The 22122-nt window shown below is 34.9% G+C and overlaps 1 protein-coding gene across 1 annotated transcript; it reads right to left on the reverse strand.

Annotated features, from left to right (window-relative positions):
• Positions 1-1509: 1509 nt before the first annotated feature.
• On the reverse strand, positions 1510-3229 carry LOC130969567 (nudix hydrolase 18, mitochondrial-like). Its single transcript, XM_057895347.1, has 5 exons — positions 3042-3229; positions 2713-2824; positions 2541-2624; positions 2323-2451; positions 1510-2239 (listed from the first exon to the last, which is right to left on the reverse strand). Exons 1-5 carry the CDS (start codon positions 3137-3139, stop codon positions 2081-2083), a joined length of 582 nt encoding a protein of 193 aa, XP_057751330.1. The 5' UTR covers positions 3140-3229; the 3' UTR covers positions 1510-2080.
• Between the last annotated feature and the right edge of the window lie 18893 nt (positions 3230-22122).

Below are 22122 nucleotides of genomic sequence, written 5' to 3' on the forward strand. Positions count from 1 at the left end.
AGCCCGCCAGCCCGCCAGCCCGCAGTTAGGCGGGGCGGGCTAGGATTCTAGGACCGCCTCACTAGGCGGGGCAGGGCGGGCCAGCCCGCCAAAAGGCGGGCTTCTGGCGGGGCGGGGCGGGGCGGGGCGGGGCGGGCTTCCCCGTTTGCCACCCCTAGTATTATTATAATGAAGTTTCCAAGGTTTAACAAGGTCGGCTTTTGAGGTATGGCAAAAGATCCCTTTAAGTTAGATTCCTCCAACTCCAAGTTTGCAATCATTCCTGATGTGGGCCTTAGCTTATTGGTGATGTTAAATTGTTAATAAAGGATTTGTCCCCATCTATTTAGCGCATGATGATATAGTAGTAATCTTGGTCATTTCAGTGGATAGCAAACACATTTAAGCATTGGTGGCCTCTGTCTTTTAAAATAGGAATATGTCCCTTCCCATCACCAACTTGTTTGTGCCATGCATGCTTCATGATAACACTCGCACATTGTGTGTGAGCAAACAACCCAACAACAATGGTGGGATCATTCTTACACAATTTGCAGCTTGTTCGCGCACCTTCCCTTTTCCTCTCAGCCTCTCACTACCATTATTTAAACAACATAGATACATTTTATGTAAGATATTTTATGTATTATTGATAAACATGAGAAAATTCAAAATAGCTACTAAGAAGTATAATATCTAAACATGACCATTTGTTAAACGTCCATAATCTTTTAGAAGTCGCATGATATTTTTTTTTGTTTGTTTAGATCTATTTTGATACAGTTACGGGGATTTATTCGTGGTTTTAAGAATATTTGCGACCATGACTCTGGTTTGTCTCTCATGGACCACGGTATAGTCGTTTGATTAATGGATTTAGATTGATCTAACTTTGACTCAAAACTTGGAAGGATCTTCTGTCGAAACCGATAGGATGACTCTTAAGACATCAACGGCATAACACAAAGTTCGAATGAAAGCTAGGACAGGATCAAATTCATTAACTTTGCTTGCACACATAATTAAACTCGTACCATTTGAGCTATTAATACAAAAATTACATAGCAGCCAAGATTCCTTTAGATATCACTCAATGTCACCTTGTAATTGTAGGAATTAAAGTGTTCTAAATTTTTAGTTGGTTGAAATTATTTAAAAACTTCTACGGAGAAAAGGAATCATATCGATATAGACAACTATGTCAAAACTTGATCAGAAGACAAAAGACACACTATACTAGAAGAACTAATATTTCGAAACTGGTTATGGTACTCTTAACAACTTCATTATGGTTAACCATTTGTTACAAGTGCGTGAAACTTTTTGACCATGGACTACTTTTGTCAATTTTTTAACTAACGATCAAAATAACCAATGATAACTTTATACAGGAGAAAAAAATATTAAGTTCTAATTATATATACTGTTAATAATTTGTCCAAGTTATGAGTGGATAATTTAATCTCGATCATTTTTTTTCTTTTGAAGGACACATAGTAAAACTGCAACTACCATTAAGTACTTGAGGGAGGAGAATGAGTCGAATATAAGATTTTTAAGTCTAAATAATATATTCGCAATCAATAAAATGTTCGAATAATCAGCTTACTCGTCTGTTTCTTTAAGCTCATATCCACTACGAATTAATAACTATTATACTATAGTTAGAAAAATTGTAATTTGTTTCGAATAAGGTCTAATTAACCTTGCAAGAATTTGTCGTTTGTCTAATCCGCAGTTTTCTTTTACTTGGTCCGTCGTGTGATCCATTCCCTTATCCTATCTTCTAAATAAAAGCAAAAGTGATTCTCGGGCCTCCTAATAGTTTCCACAAGTCTCGCTATTAAGAGAGAGAAGGGATGTATAAAAATTGATTAAATCTAAATCCACTTGGTTTAAGGAGAAAAAAACAATTGAGAGGAAACCAATCGCCAAACTCCTATGCAAGGTGGATGAAGCTAGAAACCCTATTGGCTATGAATAATATTATTATATATACTATGATACTGATATGATTTAAGGTGAATTCATGGGATCCTAAAGTGAAAAAATGTTGAGAGCTCTCTTCTAGCCTCGAAAATATAAAATATTTACAAGCGAGTCAGATTTGGCAATTGGACATATCTGGTGCTATGCAACTTAGAACTTGCTTTGTTTCACGACCAAGTAGTTTTTGACCCGTGAGACGGTTTACAAGTCTATCTAGTGCTTCCTTCATCCACCAGTGTTGACAAACTTCTCTTGCTTCAGATACGCTCATCTACAATAACAGTCCCCCAAATCAGAAAGCTTCAAACATTAATAATTGAAACATTCAATCCAATTGATTGCACAAGTACTTACCCATGTTCTTTGACGAACGTTCTGCTCTGGCCAGAACTCAAGTTGCTCTTCAACAAGAAGTGGGAACATGTACCCTTCATAGAAGGTATCATGGGTTTTGCTCTTGAAGCTCCATTTCCCCAATTTACCCTATAATACACAAACTTTGACTTAGTTGTAAGAAAAAAAGAAAAAGTCAAAAAGCAAAGGCTAAGGCTAAGGCTAAGGCTTAGGCTCACCCCAACAATGCCTCGCACCCCAGCTTCCTCTATGGTCTCTCGCAAAGCTGCCTCCTTTTTGGATTCATCAAGTTCCCACCCTCCCTGGCGTTTTGAAAACCACACAAATAATTAACATTTGGATTATTGAGTAATAAGAAATAAATTAATAACAGGTAGGGGTGCACTGTACCTTTGGGAATAGCATTCCTTTGCCTTTCTGAGAACTAATAACCAGAACTTCTAATTCATCTAAATCGCCCAACCAAGTTTTCTCCTCAATCTTATATCTATATGGTATGCATCTGCAAACACGGTTCACCGTATTAGCAACTTTTAATTAACCAATTCATTTATTCAGAACAGGGTCTTCTTGAGAAATTCTCTTTTTTGTTTTAACAGAGAACTACTCAGCATAAACAAAAACCGAAGAGTAGAAACTAGAAAGAGGAAAATGTCCGAAATTTCCCAGAATTGAAGGAGAATAAGAAGAAGAATAGATAGGAGAAGGAAGAGACGAACCCCACAACTTGGCGACGACCTTTTCTGTAACGCTGTAACTCCCGACCGGTACGAGAAACCAATGCGACGACATTTTCCTGGGAAAATAAAGCCACCATTTTTGTTCCGAGAAAAAGAGGAAGAAAGGAAGGGAAGTTGTGGTTTAGTGGATAGCAAAACGCGAAGTGAGGAAGGGGACCCTTTTAATAGTGTGGTAACTGCTTAGAGAGAGAAACTATGTGCCTTTTTAGGAGAGAGAAACCGCTTTACTTTTTTATAAATTTAGACAACTTCCCCCATTCTAATCTTTATGTTTTTCGGTTTAATTAAACGGTTTAATTTTTATCAAGTATTATATGGTTATCTAATTATATTCCTAATTTTTAAATATCGTTATTGTATATATAAAATTATTTTATATTAATAATATATTAAAATTAATTTTTTTATTAAATCTATTTTTTGATTGGTTTTTGTAAAATATAGTTTCATATTATATAAAATTTTTTCCCACATATTTTCTTTCCTATTAAAATTTTGTAAGTGTGATATCACTTTCATTTTATTTCTCTTAATCTATTATAGTATAATATCATATTCTATGAGATTAATTGAGAAAAAATTAAAAGAATATTGGTCCGAAATAAAGATTTATGTTTAAATTATTATTGGTAAAAAATTTAATTTTTTTTATAAAAGTTAATGGATAAATTTAACATATAACTTCAAACCACAAATTATCTAATTTTTTTTCAAAATTACTGTTATTCAGTAACCTTTTCTTTTTCCACTCATTCACATGTTTGCCAATTTTTTTTTTTTTGCCAGTTCTATGGTGCCTATGAGTTTTTGCTTAAATATTGTCTAACTTATTTTTTGTATTAAGTTTTAATTTTTTAAAAATTATTTATTTTTATATCTTTTAAATAAAATAATAATTTTTAACCCTTTTTAGTAAATAAGCACCACATTATAGATACCATAGCATTCACCTTTTTTTTTATATAACATAACAAGTTTAAATTTAAAATTTTATGTCTAGCATAATTTTTTTCTATATATATATATATATTTCCGTATTTTTTGTTTATGAATTTTAAACTAATTTATTTATAAATAATTAATAATTTTAAATAATTGATTTTATTTATTTGATTATTAATCAATGACAATATCAAAGAATTTTGTTTTCGTCCGACCACATATTTATATTTGTACAAATTAACCTTTCAAAAAATATTTTTTTACAATTTAATTATCATTTATTAAGTCATTTTATTAACAAAAGTAGAATTAATGAAATTTTAATTCACTACTAATAGTTTTTTTTACATTATTAACTTAAATAATTAAATATATATGATCATATCAATAAAAATAATAAATTTTATTTAATTTTTTTATTACTTAACAATAACTCTCAGTATTAACATTCAGTACCGAGTGTATGACCTTTATGAGCAAAATAAACAAAATCCAGAAATAAAAGGCAGATTGGGAATGGGATAGGTGAGTGACGTTGGACGTGGGACCCATTTGGGAGCAGATCTGCCGCAATGCATGCTAGGATGCGACACGTGTAAATGACGTGTCATCTGAGTTCCTATGTGGCTGTCATCTACTTTATTTTCTCTTATCTTCTCTTCAACTTCATATTCACTTACAAGTTTCAATCATCACAATATCTTTCTTACTAAGATTGTAAAAACAATTATGAATATTAGTATTAGATTGATTGTCACTAGAGTTTACGGAGCCATTTGGTGAAAGTCTACCTTTTTAATTGCCTTATTAGTTATTATTGAGATGCATAATGATGATAAATGGGTGTGATTATATATATTGTTAGTGTATAAAAGATTTTTAGTTTTTCTTTTTAACAAAATGTTTATAATCAATTTCTTCATTCACTAATTGTATTTCTCAGTAAAACACATCCTCGCTAGAATCGTCAAAGTAAAAAGTTTTACTTCATTTTATTTTATCGAAAGTGTTGTATGAACTTCAAAGTAGCATGTAAACACAATTTAAGAAAATAGTAATTTGGAAAAAAAAGTGAAATAATTAATTAAATTATTTACAACTAACGAACTAAAATTTTAAAATTATTTATTTTTAATTTATCATAAATTCTAAAATTAATTAATATTAACTAAATAAAAATTAATTTCTATGTTCTTCATTTTCTAAAACTAATAGGCCTCTTTTTATGGTACAGAGTCGATAATTAAAAAAAAAGAAAGTGTGTCCCTTTGAAAAAATTAGGAAAGTGGGGCCAGCCCAACGACCAAGAGATGGGTTCGGCCGCATTCTGCATAGCATAACAATTTTCTTTGTTAAAAAAATTTTAAAGTTGGTTGGTCGAGTGATCAGCTCACTCATTCATTTAAAAAAGTGTTGGGGGTTTGAATTTTATTTTGTACATGTAGTAATTTATTGATCAGCGGTCTAAACTTTTAAATAGAGTTCAGATCCGCAATGACTTAGTCTTTCTCCTGTCGAATTAAAAAATACCGTAAAAAACTAAAAAAAATTATTCAATGATATTTAATTATTTTTTATGTCAAATATGAACACTAACTAATTAATTATGAGAATATATTAGATTGATGATTAAATTATTAATGACAATATTTGACCCAAAAAAGGGGTTTAACTATAAAATAAAGGAAAGGACACTAAGAAGCAGCAGATGGACCACCCAATCACATGCAGCAGCAGTTGAAGATGCTGCAGATCATGCAGCGTTTTAAAGTTTTCATAATCATAGAAATATAATGGATTATTTTTTATTTGTGCGTGAAGTAGTGTGAATGAAAGAGTCTTCTTCTTGTATCCAAATCTAGAATCCTTCATACGTCCTTGTCAATTATCATCCCCAGCAACCAATTTAATCATCTATTATCAAATTATTTCACCCATAATTTATGGATAGAATGCACCACACGGACTCCTAATAATATTCAACTTCATAGAAAAAAGTCTCAACCTCTATCTTTTTTTTCTTTTTCCTTCAAATTAAAACAAAAAAAATATATATACTATCAAATATAGTCTAATATTAAGCTAATTTCTGTTAACCGTTAATTTTAAATTAGAATTTTGATCGATAGATATTTAATAGTTGTTCATACCCTGACCCAATAATAAAGGCACAGGATCAAGCAAAAGACCTAATTCAAAGGGTTGGGCCTCACCAGTACCAATCTTCATCCTATGAAGTCGGTACTCACCATGACCTGTTCTAAAGAAGTCGGGCACGAGATTAGCTGGCGGATAAACACTCATTCAAATGAGTAACTGCCCCTAGAATCTCTCTAACCGCTTCCACGAGCCATATTTTAACCTCCCTAAGATAATGGGACGGTTAACACCCTAAAAATATGGCACTACTCCAACGGTAGTTATTGGTTCACCACTATAAATACACTGACACCCCTCAGGTATCTCTAAGTCCAATACTCTCTAGACCTGCTCACACACTTGCTAACTTAGGCATCGGAGTGTCTTTGCAGGTACCACCCCCATCTCCTCGCACAAACAAGTCGGACGGAGCCTCCTGAGTTGCAGATCCATTCGGAATCCTCCTCCTTCACACATTTGGGCCAACCAACTCCACCCAACCCATCAATCTCCGGTTACCCACCGTAACATTGGCGCCGTTGCCGGGGACCCGAGAGATCAACCACTGATGGCGGACAGATCCCCACGAAGAAGGTCATGTGGAGACAGATTCTGAGCAAGAGAATCTGGACACAGGCAATAACGATGCGGACTTCACCCCAGGGAAGGTACCTCCGGAGTAAAAAACCCGAAGGTAAACTCTTCAGAAGGGCGCGAATCAGAGAAAGAGGGACCATCCCATGTAACTGAACTCATGGGATTAGTCCACAGTCGCCTGGAACAGTTACAACAAGAACGGGAGCGACAAAAAGAAACTGAAAAGAACCTAAAAGAGGAGATGGAACGACAAAAGGAGTTAGAAAGAAAACTCTTAACGTTAGAATCCTCCCTCAAAGGTCGCAACTCCCGTGACGAACGAGAAGAGCTGCCCTTAGGAGGGGAGGACCCTTTCAGCGAGGACATAATGAGGGCAAAAGTTCCAAGGAACTTCAAAAGCCCTGATATGGACCTCTATGACGGAACCACGGATCCAAAGCATCACCTGAGCAACTTCAAAAGTCGGATGTACCTAGCCGATGCTTCCGACGCTACGCGATGCAAAGCTTTCCCGACCACTCTATCGAAAGCAGCGATGAAGTGGTTCGATAGCCTCCCCCTGAGGTCGGTTACTAGTTTTGAAGACCTCTCAAGGAAATTTTTGATGAGGTTCTCTATCCAGAAAGACAAAGTGAAACATGCACCGAGCCTCCTGGGAATAAAACAGGAGGTCCGAGAATCCTTACGAGCCTATATGGAAAGGTTTAATAAAGCATGTTTAGAGATTCAAGACCTGCCCACAGAGGCAGTCATAATGGGGTTAGTCAATGGACTCAGAGAAGGTCCATTCTCACAATCCATATCTAAAAGACACCTCGTTTCTCTAAGTGATGTACATAAAAGAGCTGAAAAGTACATCAATATGGAGGAAAACGCTAAGTTGAGAGACATGAGTTGGCGACCTGGAGTCCCTCCCTCAACAAAAGAGAGGGAAAGGGAAACCAAGAAAAAGGAAGAACTCGGTCTCGAGAGACCAAGAAAATACCACTCTTATACTCCTCTGAAAGTTTCTATAGTGGATGTATACAGAGAGATTTGTAACACTGAAAGACTGCCACCCCCTAAACCCATTAAAAATAAAAAAGGGGGGAGCCGCAGCGACTACTGTGAGTACCATAAAATATATGGTCACTCCACAAACGACTGTTATGACCTTAAAAATGTGATAGAAAAGCTAGCTAGAGAAGGTCGGCTTGATAGATATCTCATAGAAAGGTCGGACAGTCATGGAAAGAGAAAGCGAGACGATATGGATAGAAGAGACCCACCGCCGCAGACTCCGGAGAGACATATCCATATGATCTCAGGAGGGTTCGCGGGAGGGGGACTCACCAAATCCTCTCGCAAAAGACATCTCAAAAGAGTCTACCAGGTCGGAGAGGAGTCATCCGACCTCCCTACCATTTCATTCACAAAAGAAGATGGGCAAGGAATAATCCCTGGACATGATGATCCAGTAGTAATAACTATGATCCTGGCAAATGCCCATCTCCACAGAATCCTAGTAGACCAAGGAAGCTCAGCGGACATCCTTTTTAAGCCCGCTTTTGACAAACTAGGGATGGATGAGAAAGAATTAAGAGCCTACCCCGACACCCTATACGGATTAGGGGACACACCAATAAAATCACTGGAATTTTTGCCCCTCCACACCACTTTTGGAAAAGGGGAAAAATCGAAGACTCTGAGTATAGACTTCATAGTCATTGATGTGGGGTCAGCATATAACGCTTTAATCGGCAAAGCTACCCTTAATCGACTCGGAGCCGTGGTATCCACTCCCCACCTTTGCATGAAATTTCCGACCTCAGCAGGGATAGCAACGGTAAGAGGAGATCAAAAGTTGGCAAGGAAATGCTACCATAAAAGCCTAAATCTAAGGGGAAAGGGCAGAGAAGTCCACACAATAGAGCTCGGTGGTGCAAGGGCCAGAGAAGAGCTGCGACCACAACCGGGAGGAAAAACCAAGGAGATACAGGTCGGTAAAGAGGAAGAAAAAATACTCGTATAGGAGCCAACCAAGGGAAAACTCTAAAACAAGGATTGACTAAGCTCCTAAGAGATAACTCCGACCTCTTCGTCTGGAAGGCCTCTGACATGCCTGGGATAGATCCCGAGCTCATGTCCCACAAACTCTCGGTTTATCCGGGATCCCGACCTGTACAGCAAAGAAGACGCAAGCTCGGCCCAGAACGAGCCCTAATAGTAGAAGAACAAGTACAGGCGCTCCTGGAAGCTGGCTTCATCAGAGAAGTCAAGTACCCAACATGGCTAGCCAATGTAGTGCTAGTCAAAAAACAAAATGGCAAATGGAGAATGTGTGTCGACTATACCGATTTAAATAAGGCATGTCCTAAGGACCCTTATCCACTCCCAAGTATTGATACCCTAGTGGACTCCAGCTCGGGGTATCAATACTTATCATTTATGGATGCTTACTCGGGATATAATCAAATCCCAATGTATGAGTCAGACCAGGAGAAGACATCATTCATCACACCTAGAGCTAATTTCTGCTACGTGGTCATGCCATTCGGATTGAAGAATGCAGGAGCCACATATCAAAGGTTGATGAATAAAGTGTTTTCCCCTTACCTTGGGAGTCTAATGGAAGTATACGTCGACGACATCCTGGTAAAGACCAAGAAAGAAGTCGACCTCTTATCAGACCTCTCACATGTCTTTGACACCATAAGGCTGCACGGGATGAGACTAAATCCCGCAAAGTGCGCCTTCGCGGTGGAGGCAGGGAAATTCTAGGATTTATGCTAACACAAAGAGGGATCAAAGCCAATCCCGATAAGTGTAGAGCCATCCTAGAGATGAAAAGCCCGACTTGTTTGAGAGAAGTCCAGCAGCTGAATGGCCGACTTGCAGCCCTCTCCAGATTTTTGGCAGGATCGGCACTAAAATCCCTTCCACTGTTCTCCTTATTGAGAAAGGAATGTCAGTTTGAATGGACTCCTGAATGCGAGGAGGCGTTCCAGGAGTTCAAAAAGTTTTTAAGCCAACCTCCTATTCTGACCCGACCAGTATCTGGAAAAGACCTCGTCCTGTACTTATGCGTAGCAGACAAGGCTGTCTTATCAGCCCTGATAAGAGAAGATGAGGTCGGACAACATCCAGTTTATTTCATCAGTAAAGTTCTACAAGGCCCTGAGCTAAGATACCACAAACTAGATAAGTTTGCCTACTCCTTAGTAATAGCCTCACGAAGGCTACGACCTTACTTTCAGGCTCACACAATAAGAGTCCGTACGAACCAACCCATGAAGCAAATCCTCCAAAAGACGGATGTTGCAGGGAGAATGGTTCAATGGGCAATAGAGCTCTCCGAGTTCGACTTAAGATATGAGACTCGGACGGCGATCAAAGCCCAATGCCTCGCGACTTCGTTGCAGAATACGCAGGGGATCAGGAGGAAAAACCAACTACATGGGAACTCTATGTAGACGGATCCTCCAACAAAACAGGAAGCGGCACAGGCATAATATTGGTAGATGAAAGAGGAACCCAGATAGAGGTTTCCCTAAAATTTGAATTTGCAGCTTCAAATAATCAGGCAGAGTATGAAGCCTTGATTGCTGGATTAAAGCTGGCAGAGGAAGTCGGTGCTACAAAGGTGATGATATACAGCGACTCACAAGTGGTGACCTCCCAGATAAGCGGAGAATATCAGGCAAAGGACCCAAATATGAAGAGGTACTTGGAGAAAACTCTGGAGCACCTTGGGCGCTTTGCAGAAACCGAGGTTAAACACATAACTCGGGATCTAAACAGCAGAGCGGACGCCCTATCCAAGTTAGCAAGTACCAAACCGGGAGGAAACAACAAAAGCCTGATCCAAGAAACCCTCCAGGAACCCTCAGTAGTAAAAATAGAAGACAAACAAGAAGTACTTGAGGTAGTCGGTTTAAACCTCGGATGGATGAACCCCTTGGTCGAATACATGAAATTTGACATCCTCCCTAAAGAGGAGAAAGAGGCTAAAAAGATCCGAAGGGAAGCACAACACTACACCTTGGTGAGAAATATTCTCTACAGAAGGGGGATATCAACACCATTATTAAAGTGTGTACCGACCTCAAGAACTGCCGAGGTATTAGAGGAAGTACATAGTGGGATCTGCGAAAACCATCTTGGAGCAAGGTCACTAGCCAGGAAAGTAATCCGAACTGGATTCTACTGGCCGACCTTGCAGAAAGATGCCACAGAATTTGTGAAAAAGTGTCAACCATGTCAGATGCATGCAAATTTCCACGTGGCTCCACCAGAAGAGCTCATCAGTATCACTTCTCCATAGCCCTTTACAAAATGGGGAATGGATTTGTTAGGTCCTTTTCCCCAAGCGCCAGGACAAGTCAAATACCTGATCGTGGGAATAGATTACTTCACAAAGTGGATAGAAGCAGAACCATTGGCCACCATCACCGCTCAAAGAAGTCGGAGGTTCCTCTACAAAAATATCATCACAAGATATGGGATACCTTATTCCATTACTACAGATAATGGAACCCAATTCACCGATTCTACCTTCAGAAGCTTAGTAGCCAGTATGAAAATCAAACACCAGTTCACCTCGGTGGAGCACCCGCAAGCCAATGGACAAGCCGAGGCAGCCAACAAAGTCATACTGGTAGGGCTAAAGAAAAGATTACAAGAAGCAAAAGGAGCTTGGGCTGAAGAGCTCCCTCAAGTGCTATGGGCTTACAGGACAACGCCCCAATCCGCCACTGGAGAAACGCCCTTCCGACTAGTCTATGGCGTAGAAGCAATGATACCAATAGAAATCAATGAACAAAGCCCAAGGGTAATTCTCCATGACGAGATCGGAAACATACAGGGGCACAAAGAGGAGCTCGACTTGCTCCCCGAAGTTCGAGAAGATGCCCAGATAAGAGAAGCAGCATTGAAGCAAAGGATGACTACAAGGTACAACAAAAAAGTCATTCGAAGAACATTTGCCCCGAATGACTTGGTCTTAATCAGAAACGACATTGGAGTCAACAAATCAGGGGAAGGAAAACTCGCTGCTAATTGGAAGGGACCATATAAAGTCAATGAAGTTTTAGGAAAAGGTTATTATAAAGTGACCGACCTGAACGGCACTGAGTTCCCAAGGTCGTGGCATGCTTGTAATATGAAAAGGTACTACAGTTAAAAAGCGAACTCTACTCTCTGATGTACTCTTTTCCCAACTTCATGATTTTTTCCCAAAATCAAAGGGTTTTTTCTGGAGAAGGGTTTTTAACGAGGCATCATAGTAGAGGCTAAGGGAAAAAAAGGCTATTAAAAACCCTTAGTAGCAAGAAGGTACCTCCCCAATCAATAAAGATCTTTTTTCATTTACAATATCTCTTATAAACTCCTTTCTATTTTCTAAGTATTTCTACGAAACGCGCCGACTTAAGCTCGACAAAACGTGAAAATCCCATGAACCGACCTAGATGGTCGTCAGGATAAAACGACGAGGTACAAGTCGGTGTAATGAGGTTATAAAAGTTGATCGTAAAAAACTCGGAAACATCCCGACTCATAAGTCGAAAGGAAAAAACCGAGTAAAAAAGAAAACGAATCGCAAAAATAACCTAAGTCATAAGAACTCAATAAAGCAAAGTTGAGTATAAGGAATAACAAAAAAGAGATTGAAAAAACCTAGAAAAAAGTTTAAAGGCTGTCCTAAAGTCCTTAAACAAAAAGGCTCAGAAAAACAGACAAGCCAAAGGAAAAGGTTTCCAGAAAAAGATCAAGGGGGCTTCGAAAAATCAAAATCAGAAAAGCATACACGCATAAGGTAACTTAAACCCTTATCCAAAAAATGTATTTATTTTGTTAATGTAAAACCCTTATTAAAAAGGGTACTTTTTAAATATTTTGTTTACGGCCTTAAAAGGCCAAAAGAAATTGTCCAAACATCACCAACAAACAACATATAAAGAGTTTAAAAAAGGGGGGACTCACAGGCCGAGCCCCCATATAGCCATAAAAAAGTTACTTCTGCAGAGGAGTAGACGGATCACCACCACCAGAGTCAGGAAGAGCGCCACCAGGACCGGGAAGAGAGGCAACCACGGGAGATGAAGAGGAAGTCGGAGGAACAACAGAAGAACTCGAAGCGTCCTTGGAACGAGGAGGGGACTCAATAATCCTCTGCCCCCGAGTCTTCAATTCTGACTCGGAAACGATTACGGGGGCAGGAGGATCCACAATAGCACCATCAATGATGACTTTGTCTGGATCTAAAGGAGAAAGATCCAAGTCAGGAGCAATAACTCCGACATGCTCCTTGAAAATCCTCCAAGCCTCCTCGGCACCATCAGCGACAGAGTCCTCCAACTCGGCATACGCATTTCGAGAGTTCAGCAAATCCTTCTTCACAGACACAAGATCTTGAAATAAACTCTGATAACTCTCCTGTGCTGTCTTCCTCAAACTCGCCTCCATGTTGCATTAGGCTCGCAACTTACTCTCCTTCTCCCGAAAGCTATCTCTCTCCGCCCTCAGCTTGGCGACCTCCTCTTTCAACTCCCTCTCATGCTCCTGATAAGAAAGAAGCCTCCCCTCCAGCTCCTCAACCTTCGAGGTTAACCCCAAAGAGTTGAGAGGAGTTTTCTCAAAAATATCCAAAAGCTTGCCACAAACACCTGCCGCCCTAAAACTCTCCTCAGCCAGAGTGGTAAGGTGGTTTCGAACAGAAACATCATCCATACTTATATGAGGATAGATGTTTTTTCGGACGAATGCAAGAGCATCCGCCTTAACCCCACCATCAAAAGAAGAGACAGACTCTAAAGTCTTGCGCTTCTTCTTCTCTGGCTCAGAAAGAAGTCAGGCGGAGGGGAGCAGCCGAGACAAAACTGAAGAAGAAATCACAATGGGCTGAGAGGGAGTCCCCACGTTCTGAGGAGGAGGAGGAGGAGGAGGAGGAGGAGAGATGATTGCCCTGGTGCCACCAGCCCTGGCCCGGGACTTTGCTTTAGCCTCCTGAACTCTCTGGTAAGATTCTTGAGCATTATTCCTTGCCATATCTGCAAAAGAAACAAATAGCAAAAACAACAAGTCGTCATTACCTCAAAAACGGCAGATATAAGTCGGAAGTAAGGAATATATATATATATATATATATATATATATATATATATATATATATATAAGCTACCTAGTTGCGACCAAACAAAAGTCGGCGATCCCTGGAGGAATTTCCTAGAATCCAAGTATGGGGCTCTCCCCTACACTTCTCGGAAAAACCCCACAATGGCCGCCTCCACCTCATCCAGGTCGTCTAGACCGTACTTCTCACAGGGGGAGGCCTCCAACCAATAGAGGGGAAAGCGAGGGGAAGAATTCTCATCCAAGAAAAAGGGGTGGTGGCACTTTGAAAAAATAATTTTTGAAGAAGAAAAGCTAACCTTTATCCAAAAATGAAGGTTGGAAGGAGCAGAAGCCTCCGAAACACAAAAATGCAGCACGAACGAAGAAAGAAAAAATTTGAAAAATTGCAGAAACGAAAAAATGAAAGAGAGGGAAAGTATTTATAAACATGCTAAGGGGCATAATGGTAAAAGCGGGGCAGTCATTAATGAGAATGCACCGTTACCAAGACCTACGCACATCCCTAACAGACACGACGCTTGATTAGACGTAACTGTCATAACCAAAAGGACACGGAAAGTCACGTCGGTTTCAGAAAATCACGTCGGCCCTCCAACAAGTCGGCTACGACCCCGAGCAGAATACTCTAACCCAAATCTTGAAAAAATTGGGCACGAGTAGGGGCACTGTTCATACCCTGGCCCAATAATAAAGGCCCAGGATCAAGCAAAAGACCTAATTCAAAGGGTTGGGCCTCACCAGTACCAATCTTCATCCTATGAAGTCGGTACTCACCACGACCTGTTCTAAAGAAGTCGGGCACGAGATTAGCTGGCGGATAAACACTCATTCAAATGAGTAACTGCCCCTAGAATCTCTCTAACCGCTTCCACGAGCCATATCTTAACCTCCCTAAGATAATGGGACGGTTAACACCCTAAAAATATGGCAGTACTCCAACGGTGGTTATTGGTTCACCACTATAAATACACTGACACCCCTTAAGTATCTCTAAGTCCAATACTCTCTAGACTTGCTCACACACTTGCTAACTTAGGTATCGGAGTGTCTTTGCAGGTACCACCCCCATCTCCTCGCACAAACAAGTCGGACGGAGCCTCTTGAGTTGCAGATCCATTCGGAATCCTCCTCCTTCACACATTTGGACCAACCAACTCCACCCAGTCCATCAATCTCCGGTTACCCACCGTAACAATAGTATAAGCTTCATTGATATATATTATATAAGAAAAAGTAATACATATCACACTAATTAACTATATTGTGTGCAAACTTTTAAATAGAGTTGGATACTGCAGCGAATTAGTCCTGATCTACTAAATTAAAAATACTGTAAGAAATAAAAAAAATATATTGTGCACACCATTTATTTGCTATATTGCTAATGTATTAAATAGGCGATTGCTATAGAATTTAATTAATAGCAGTATTTAGGGATGGACATGCGGGGCTAGTGGAGGTTTCCGCTCCACAATCTTTTTTAAAAAATAATAATAATAATAATAATAAGTTATTAAATATGATTTAAATTTTTAAATAATTTTATTTAATATTTAGTTTAATATAAATAAAAGTTTAGTCTAATTTAAAAGTTAATGATTTTTAATATTTAAAAAATAAATAATAATATTAAAAAAATCTAAAAAAGATATTATTATTACTATTTTTTAATTAAATAAAAAATTTTAAATCTCATAAAATGGATATTTTTTCTTATGACCATTTTTCTTGATTTATTTAGTATTAATTCTCTCTGTTTTAATTACTACAATTGAATTTTTTTTTTAATTATGAATATTATGAAGAATGACTCAGAAAAAAAATGAAAGATGAATTTTTTGTTAATTGTCTTTTAATTATATTGAAAAGAAAATTGCTGAAAAATTTGACACAAATTTTATTATCAATGAATTTTATTATACGAAAAATCGACTACTTCGTTAATAAAAAGTACACACATATTTTTTGTATTTTAAAATATATTCTCTATTAGTATATATTTGTAATACATTTTATATTACATAATTTTTTACATAATTTTTTAATATTATATATATTATTGACCCCATAATAATATTTCTTGGATTGGTCCGGCCAATATCAGCAATAAAAGTTAAAACAATTTTTCTTTTTGAAATCACGGATTCTATATTGAAATTTGCCTAATGACAAATTCACAATGAAAATCAACTGAGACACTTTGTTACTTTCATATATATACCAACATTTGAATAAACAATAATAAAAAGGGCAAAAGGAATAGAAATTCTAGAAACATGTTTATGCATTCACAAAAAACTGGGGTGCCAAACAGAATCAATAATCACAATAACTATAATAACAATAAACAAGGTTCTAACCTGTTCACGCATGCATGGTGACAACGACTAGTTTGATTTCCTTCTTAATCCTAAGTTTGAGAAGACGAGGCACATTATCCACCGAAATACACTTTAATTTGCTGTTACACACGGCAACCCTAAAATTCAGAAACGAAGATGGACAAGATATCGTTGATGATGATACTCTTGTTACCTACAAAATGAAATAATTGAGTTTTGATGTATGGCTACAAATTTCAATCTATTAAACAGAATTGACAGTTCAAAATCATATCAAGACAACAGCAATAAAATTGCAAGCTAACCAATTAATAAAAGAACTCTAGTAAGTGTCATTGACATATAATAATGTGCCTACGTGTTCAAATTTACGGATACAAAGGAAATGTTATTTTTCATTATATATATATATATATATATATATATATATATGGATCCCGCTAGGGAGACAATAAACTATTTGTACAATATATACAATGGGTTATTGAGTTATAAAATGAACATCTCCCATACTATCTAGAATAATCATCCGAATACTAGGGATAATAAACATCTTCCCAAAAGATTAAACTGATTTTGGAGTTCACCAAGGATCAAACTTTTGACCTTTTGGATCTAGCGCTCTAATACCATGTCATGATACTACTCATCCCAAAAGTTTCAGCTGATGGGAAAAGGTAACACTAATGATTATATCTCTAATACTCCATAAACTTCCATTATACACATTGTATAAATATTCCATTGACTTCTCATACTTTTTCTATATATATAAAGAGAGAGATTATATTCTAAAATCAAAATACTATAAAAATACAAATACATATTGAATTTTAAAATATAAAAAATAAATTATCAATGGTAATATAAAAAAAATACAAAATAGATTTGTGCACACCAAAAATAAACTATAATACATTTGTGTATAAATATATATGTAATTTATTTTATTTTTAATGTATATTTTATATTTATTTGATTTTGATAGCTTATTTTGACATATACTTAGTGTTGAACAAAATTATGATATAATTATATTTCTTTGGATATTATTAAAAAAATATATCCATATTTTTTTGTATTTTATTTTATTTTTATTTTGTTAAGTTTTAATTAAATTTATCGATGAAACTACTTACTTTAAAAAATTTAAATGAATAGGTAGAGATATAAATTGTTATGCTATAATAATAAGCACAATTAAAAAATAAATTTAATTTTGATGTATGATAGTATAAAAAAGATTTATATGTATTTAATTATTTATTGTCAAATAAAAAATACTTTTTTATGTGAATAATCATTAAAAATATATATAATTAGTTAGATAACTCGGTATAAAATTGAACCCTACTGTAAATAAAATTAAAATTAACTTCCTAGTATTTTTCTTTTCTATATCTAACTTGAGACCAAGCTCTCTAGGTTTATTACCTAGTGGTTACTATTGACTCCGCTTCTAAGATAGTAATCATTCATATATTTATATATAATATAGAAATAGCTCCTTTAGATGCAATCGTGGACATGCTAATAAATAATAATTGAGTCCTCAGGGTCCAATTTCAAACTCTCGGTAAAAACTATAAACCCATAGTAATATGGATTATTCGTAACATATATATCTTATCTTTCTAAAATAAACTTGATATAAAATTCCTCAAACTTTCTAAATAACTAGTATTTATTATATTTACCAAAGTTTTCAAGTATCCATGTGATAACATTAAGCTAGTATCCAAATCATAGTAGGAATCAATATTTTGGACCTAAGCAGATCAAGTATACATATATAGACAACAAGAAAAAGAAAAAAAATAAAAAAGGTAGAGATCAGAGTACAACGACAAATTGGCCATTTTCGAAGTACCACAAAAAGTATGATGGTATATATTCATAAACTACATCGATTAGCTGTCATGTTGTCGATGGAACTCTCACTATTAATTTTTGTTAATTTAATCGCCATCAATCTCAATATAAAATTAGTTTACGTAAATATTTAATTGTATATTAACATATTACAAATATTTTTTAATATACTCCTTATTTGAAGAATCATAAATACAATGGTAAAGGCTTAAAATATATTTTACAAAAATGTAAAAGTTCAAGTGTGAAAACATGTTTTGGCCTTGATGGATTGATCAATGTTACACATTTTATATATATTACACATTTTACATGCACTCCTAAAGTTTTCTTTAGATAACGAGAATACTATATATAGATTTATATATATTTATTAAGTAAACGCGAGAAAAAAAAGTCTGCCTATCTAGAAAAGAAACTTATAGAAGAATCGGTTTGAAAAGATGATAACAATAATTGTTTGTTCTAGATAGATAAGAAAAAATGAAAGGGTGGAAATAAATTAAAATGAAAGGAGACACAGGAAGTGAGAGAAGCATTGTATTGATGAAGTCAACGAGTAATGTAGACAGCAGAATATAGAGATAGAGAGATAAATGGATGATCCTCGCATTTCTCTCCGCACACCAAATCTGAGAGACTCTGACTCTTATCGTTTTGACGGCGAACCATTTTTTCTGCAATCCAAACGGCGTCTTATGAACAAATTATTTAATACCATGACATCTTATTTAATTTTATTTGACCCAATCCATTTTTAGATTTTCTCTCTCTATTATACACCATAAATTCGTTGTCATAATATATTTCATGAGTTTAGTTTTGATTAAGGAAAAGTATTGGAACCAATATTAATTAATTGTGTATAATGTGTATAATAAATTAAAAAAATATAAAATTAAAATTAGATTATTAATTAATTATTTAATTTAAAATTTTAAAATTTAAAAATTAAGATTAGTATTTAAATCCATTTATATTATGTACGGTTATTTCTAATTTACGTTTAAAATTGACCGCCATCTTCTCCGATTCTCACCTTGCATTATTGAATTTCTCCGGCCATACCGAAGTTGTGGCATCCTCCCACCGACATCGTTCTCACCTCCGCCGGTCAGCCCGATGCACCTCGCCTTCCGACGCTCAGTCTAATGTTGCTGTCGCTATTTTCGTGCCTCTCTTCCAAACTGGCTCCGCTTTATCCCATTCCTTCAAGCCTTTTCTCACCGATGATACCAGCATGCTCTTCTTCTTCTTCGAATCTAAGCATGGTTAGCTTCTTTCATGATTTGAATCCTATGCTTCACAACAGTGTCGCTTTTGTCATGACTAGTCCTTCAAAATTATGTTTCACCACAATAATAGTTTTTTCTGTTTATTCATCTTCTTCTTCTATTTTAATGGTCAATTTAGGATGATCATTTTAGTAGGTATACAGATGATTATTTTATTTTTATGTAGATGATTATTTTGATTGGATTAAGTTTGGTTATATATAATTAAAATATGTTAGATGTTCAATTCATTAGGTATGCGGATGATTATTTTTATCCTTAAGTGAATGGTTATTTTTATTAAGGGTGAGTGGCGTGTGACAAGCCAAGTAGCGATGATGGTGAAATGGAATGATTATTGATGAAGGTGGGGTCGCCGCCGGTTGAAAAAGAAGAGAGTATTGGAGAATTTCATATGGTTATTTTTTTGAAATAATTAATTGGATTTTTTAAAAATTTGAAATTTAAAATTTGATGTGAAATAACTGAATAAGAGTTTTAAAATTTATTATTTCGTGGATAATTTTTATTTTTAACTCATATTGGGCTAAATAAATAACTCATTGTACACATTGTATAAATACCCCCATTGTCTCTCTAACAAAATATATATAGTTATTTAATTGTATTTGTTTTTTTAATGATTATTTATGTGATTAATATAAAAAATTATTAATTTTTGTTGAAATAATATTACATAATTAAATATATGTATAAAATTATTTTATATTAATAGTGCATCAAAATTAAATTTATATTTATTATGATATTATAGATTAATAGTTTAATACAATATAAAAAATTTTATGTTTATTTAATTCAATGTTAAGATAATTTTATCATTTTAGTAAATGATTTTTGAGTGAATATAACATTTTTGTTTTATCATTATAATTAAATTTGATTTTTAATCTATAGATAGATACTCTCAATCCTCATTGTATGTTTTCACATACATTATTTGATGTCAAATTTATCTTTGGGTTCTTACATATTATCATGAATTTTAATATTTATCAATGGCATTCAAAAAAGAATATATAAAAATAAAGGAAAATATGTTAAGCTTTAATTTGTTTTCCAGATGTCGGTGGCATGTTAACTTGGAATAAGATTATATTTATTAGTATAGAATTATACACTTTTTTTAATGATTATCTACTGGTTAAATTTTAATAAAAATATTGATATATATATATATATATATATTATCATAATTTATTATTTTTATTATCACTTAATTATTAATTTAAGTTTTTTAATCTATTTTTTTTATTTTAATAATTTAATAATATATTTTATATTATATTTTTAAATATTAATAATAAATTGATGACAAAAATAATAAATTTTGATGATTTTTTAATAATATTTATCGTGTATAGTGTATATATATGTGTATGTATGATTTACCAGCCCGAACCAAGACTTTGAGAAATTAATTGAAGTCTGCCTCAGGCTTGACAAAATTGAAGTTGCATTGGTTGGACCAGATGCGTTTTGCACAACCTTTTTGAAAAAACAAAATTTAAGCAAAATATGTTATATAAGTATCACAATTAATTAATGGAATGCGTAGGGAGAAGAGTAGCCCCTCATCACTCCTTACGCGCGCCTATTGTCCTCATTGAAATGGATTGAATACTTAAATTATAACATTTATTAATTGATGTAAAAAGTTAAGAATTTTCAGGCACCTAAATATAAGAGCTAGCTTGGGAAATGGTCTGATTCACGACTCAATCAATGAATCAAATACACCAAAAAGCAAACATGCATGCATCTTCATCCACCATTTCATTATTATTAAATCATTTTATATCGCTAAAAAGTGTTCTTATAATTTTTTGTTAGGCTAAATAATTTAGGAATAATAAGAATCAAATTTAAATTTTTTATTTATATAAATTCTGACATTGTATTATAAAATTATTTATGAGTAGTGCTAGGGAGCCAATGGCTTAAGTGTACAATGTGTACAATGGGCTAAATTTTTGGTCCATGAATAAAATGAACTAAATTAAACTGATTTTAGGGTTCACCAAGGATCGAACTCTTGACCTTTCGAATCTAGAACTCTAATACCATATCTGAAACCACTCATCCCAAAAGCGTAACCTGACAGGACAATATAACACTAATGGTCATATCTCTAATACTTCTTAAACCTCCATTGTACACATTGTACGCTTAGGCCATTGGCTCCCTAGACTTTTTCATTATTTATTTCAAAAATTTAAGTCATCAAATAAAAAAATATGCATGATTATATATTAAATAAGTTGTATCGCATGCATAGTTTCATTTGCTGCTTATTAATTTATTATGCTACAATAAATACAATTCATACATAAGATATTCTCACTCTATTTGTCAGAAAAATTATTTATTCAAAAAATTTTAAATGACTTATAGAAAAATACATATTCATAGTTATACATTTTTAAAAGATTTTTTTATTTGTGTAAATTTTACATATTTTTATTTTTTTGTTTATTTCTTTTACATTTAAAAATTCTGTCTGGTGTCATATTATAAATTATTTAATATTTATTCTAAAATTTTAAATAGTATATAAAAGGCACATTTATATTTTATATATTCTTTGTAATATGTGCGATCGCTTTCCTGAAGCCTATTGGTGTGTGGTTGGGACATAAAACATTGATCTCAGTCGGACGAAGTTTCCTAACGCACCAAAATGACAAATTTTCTGTTTCATAATAACTACTGTTATTTAAGTTGTTTTTGGTGAAATAATTTAAAATTGACGTATCTAAA

This window comes from Arachis stenosperma, chromosome 3, assembly GCF_014773155.1.
Source record: "Arachis stenosperma cultivar V10309 chromosome 3, arast.V10309.gnm1.PFL2, whole genome shotgun sequence".
NCBI lineage: Eukaryota > Viridiplantae > Streptophyta > Magnoliopsida > Fabales > Fabaceae > Arachis > Arachis stenosperma.

Bases quoted from the DNA above. Each gene is read 5' to 3' on its own strand.
- LOC130969567 (XM_057895347.1), bottom strand. From the start codon at position 3,139: ATGGTGGCTTTATTTTCCCAGGAAAATGTCGTCGCATTGGTTTCTCGT. The intron at 2,625-2,712 runs GTACAGTGCACC...TCAAAACGCCAG, and splicing joins AAGGAATGCTATTCCCAAAG to GGAGGGTGGGAACTTGATGA. The intron at 2,240-2,322 runs GTAAGTACTTGT...CTGTTATTGTAG, and splicing joins ACGTTCGTCAAAGAACATGG to ATGAGCGTATCTGAAGCAAG.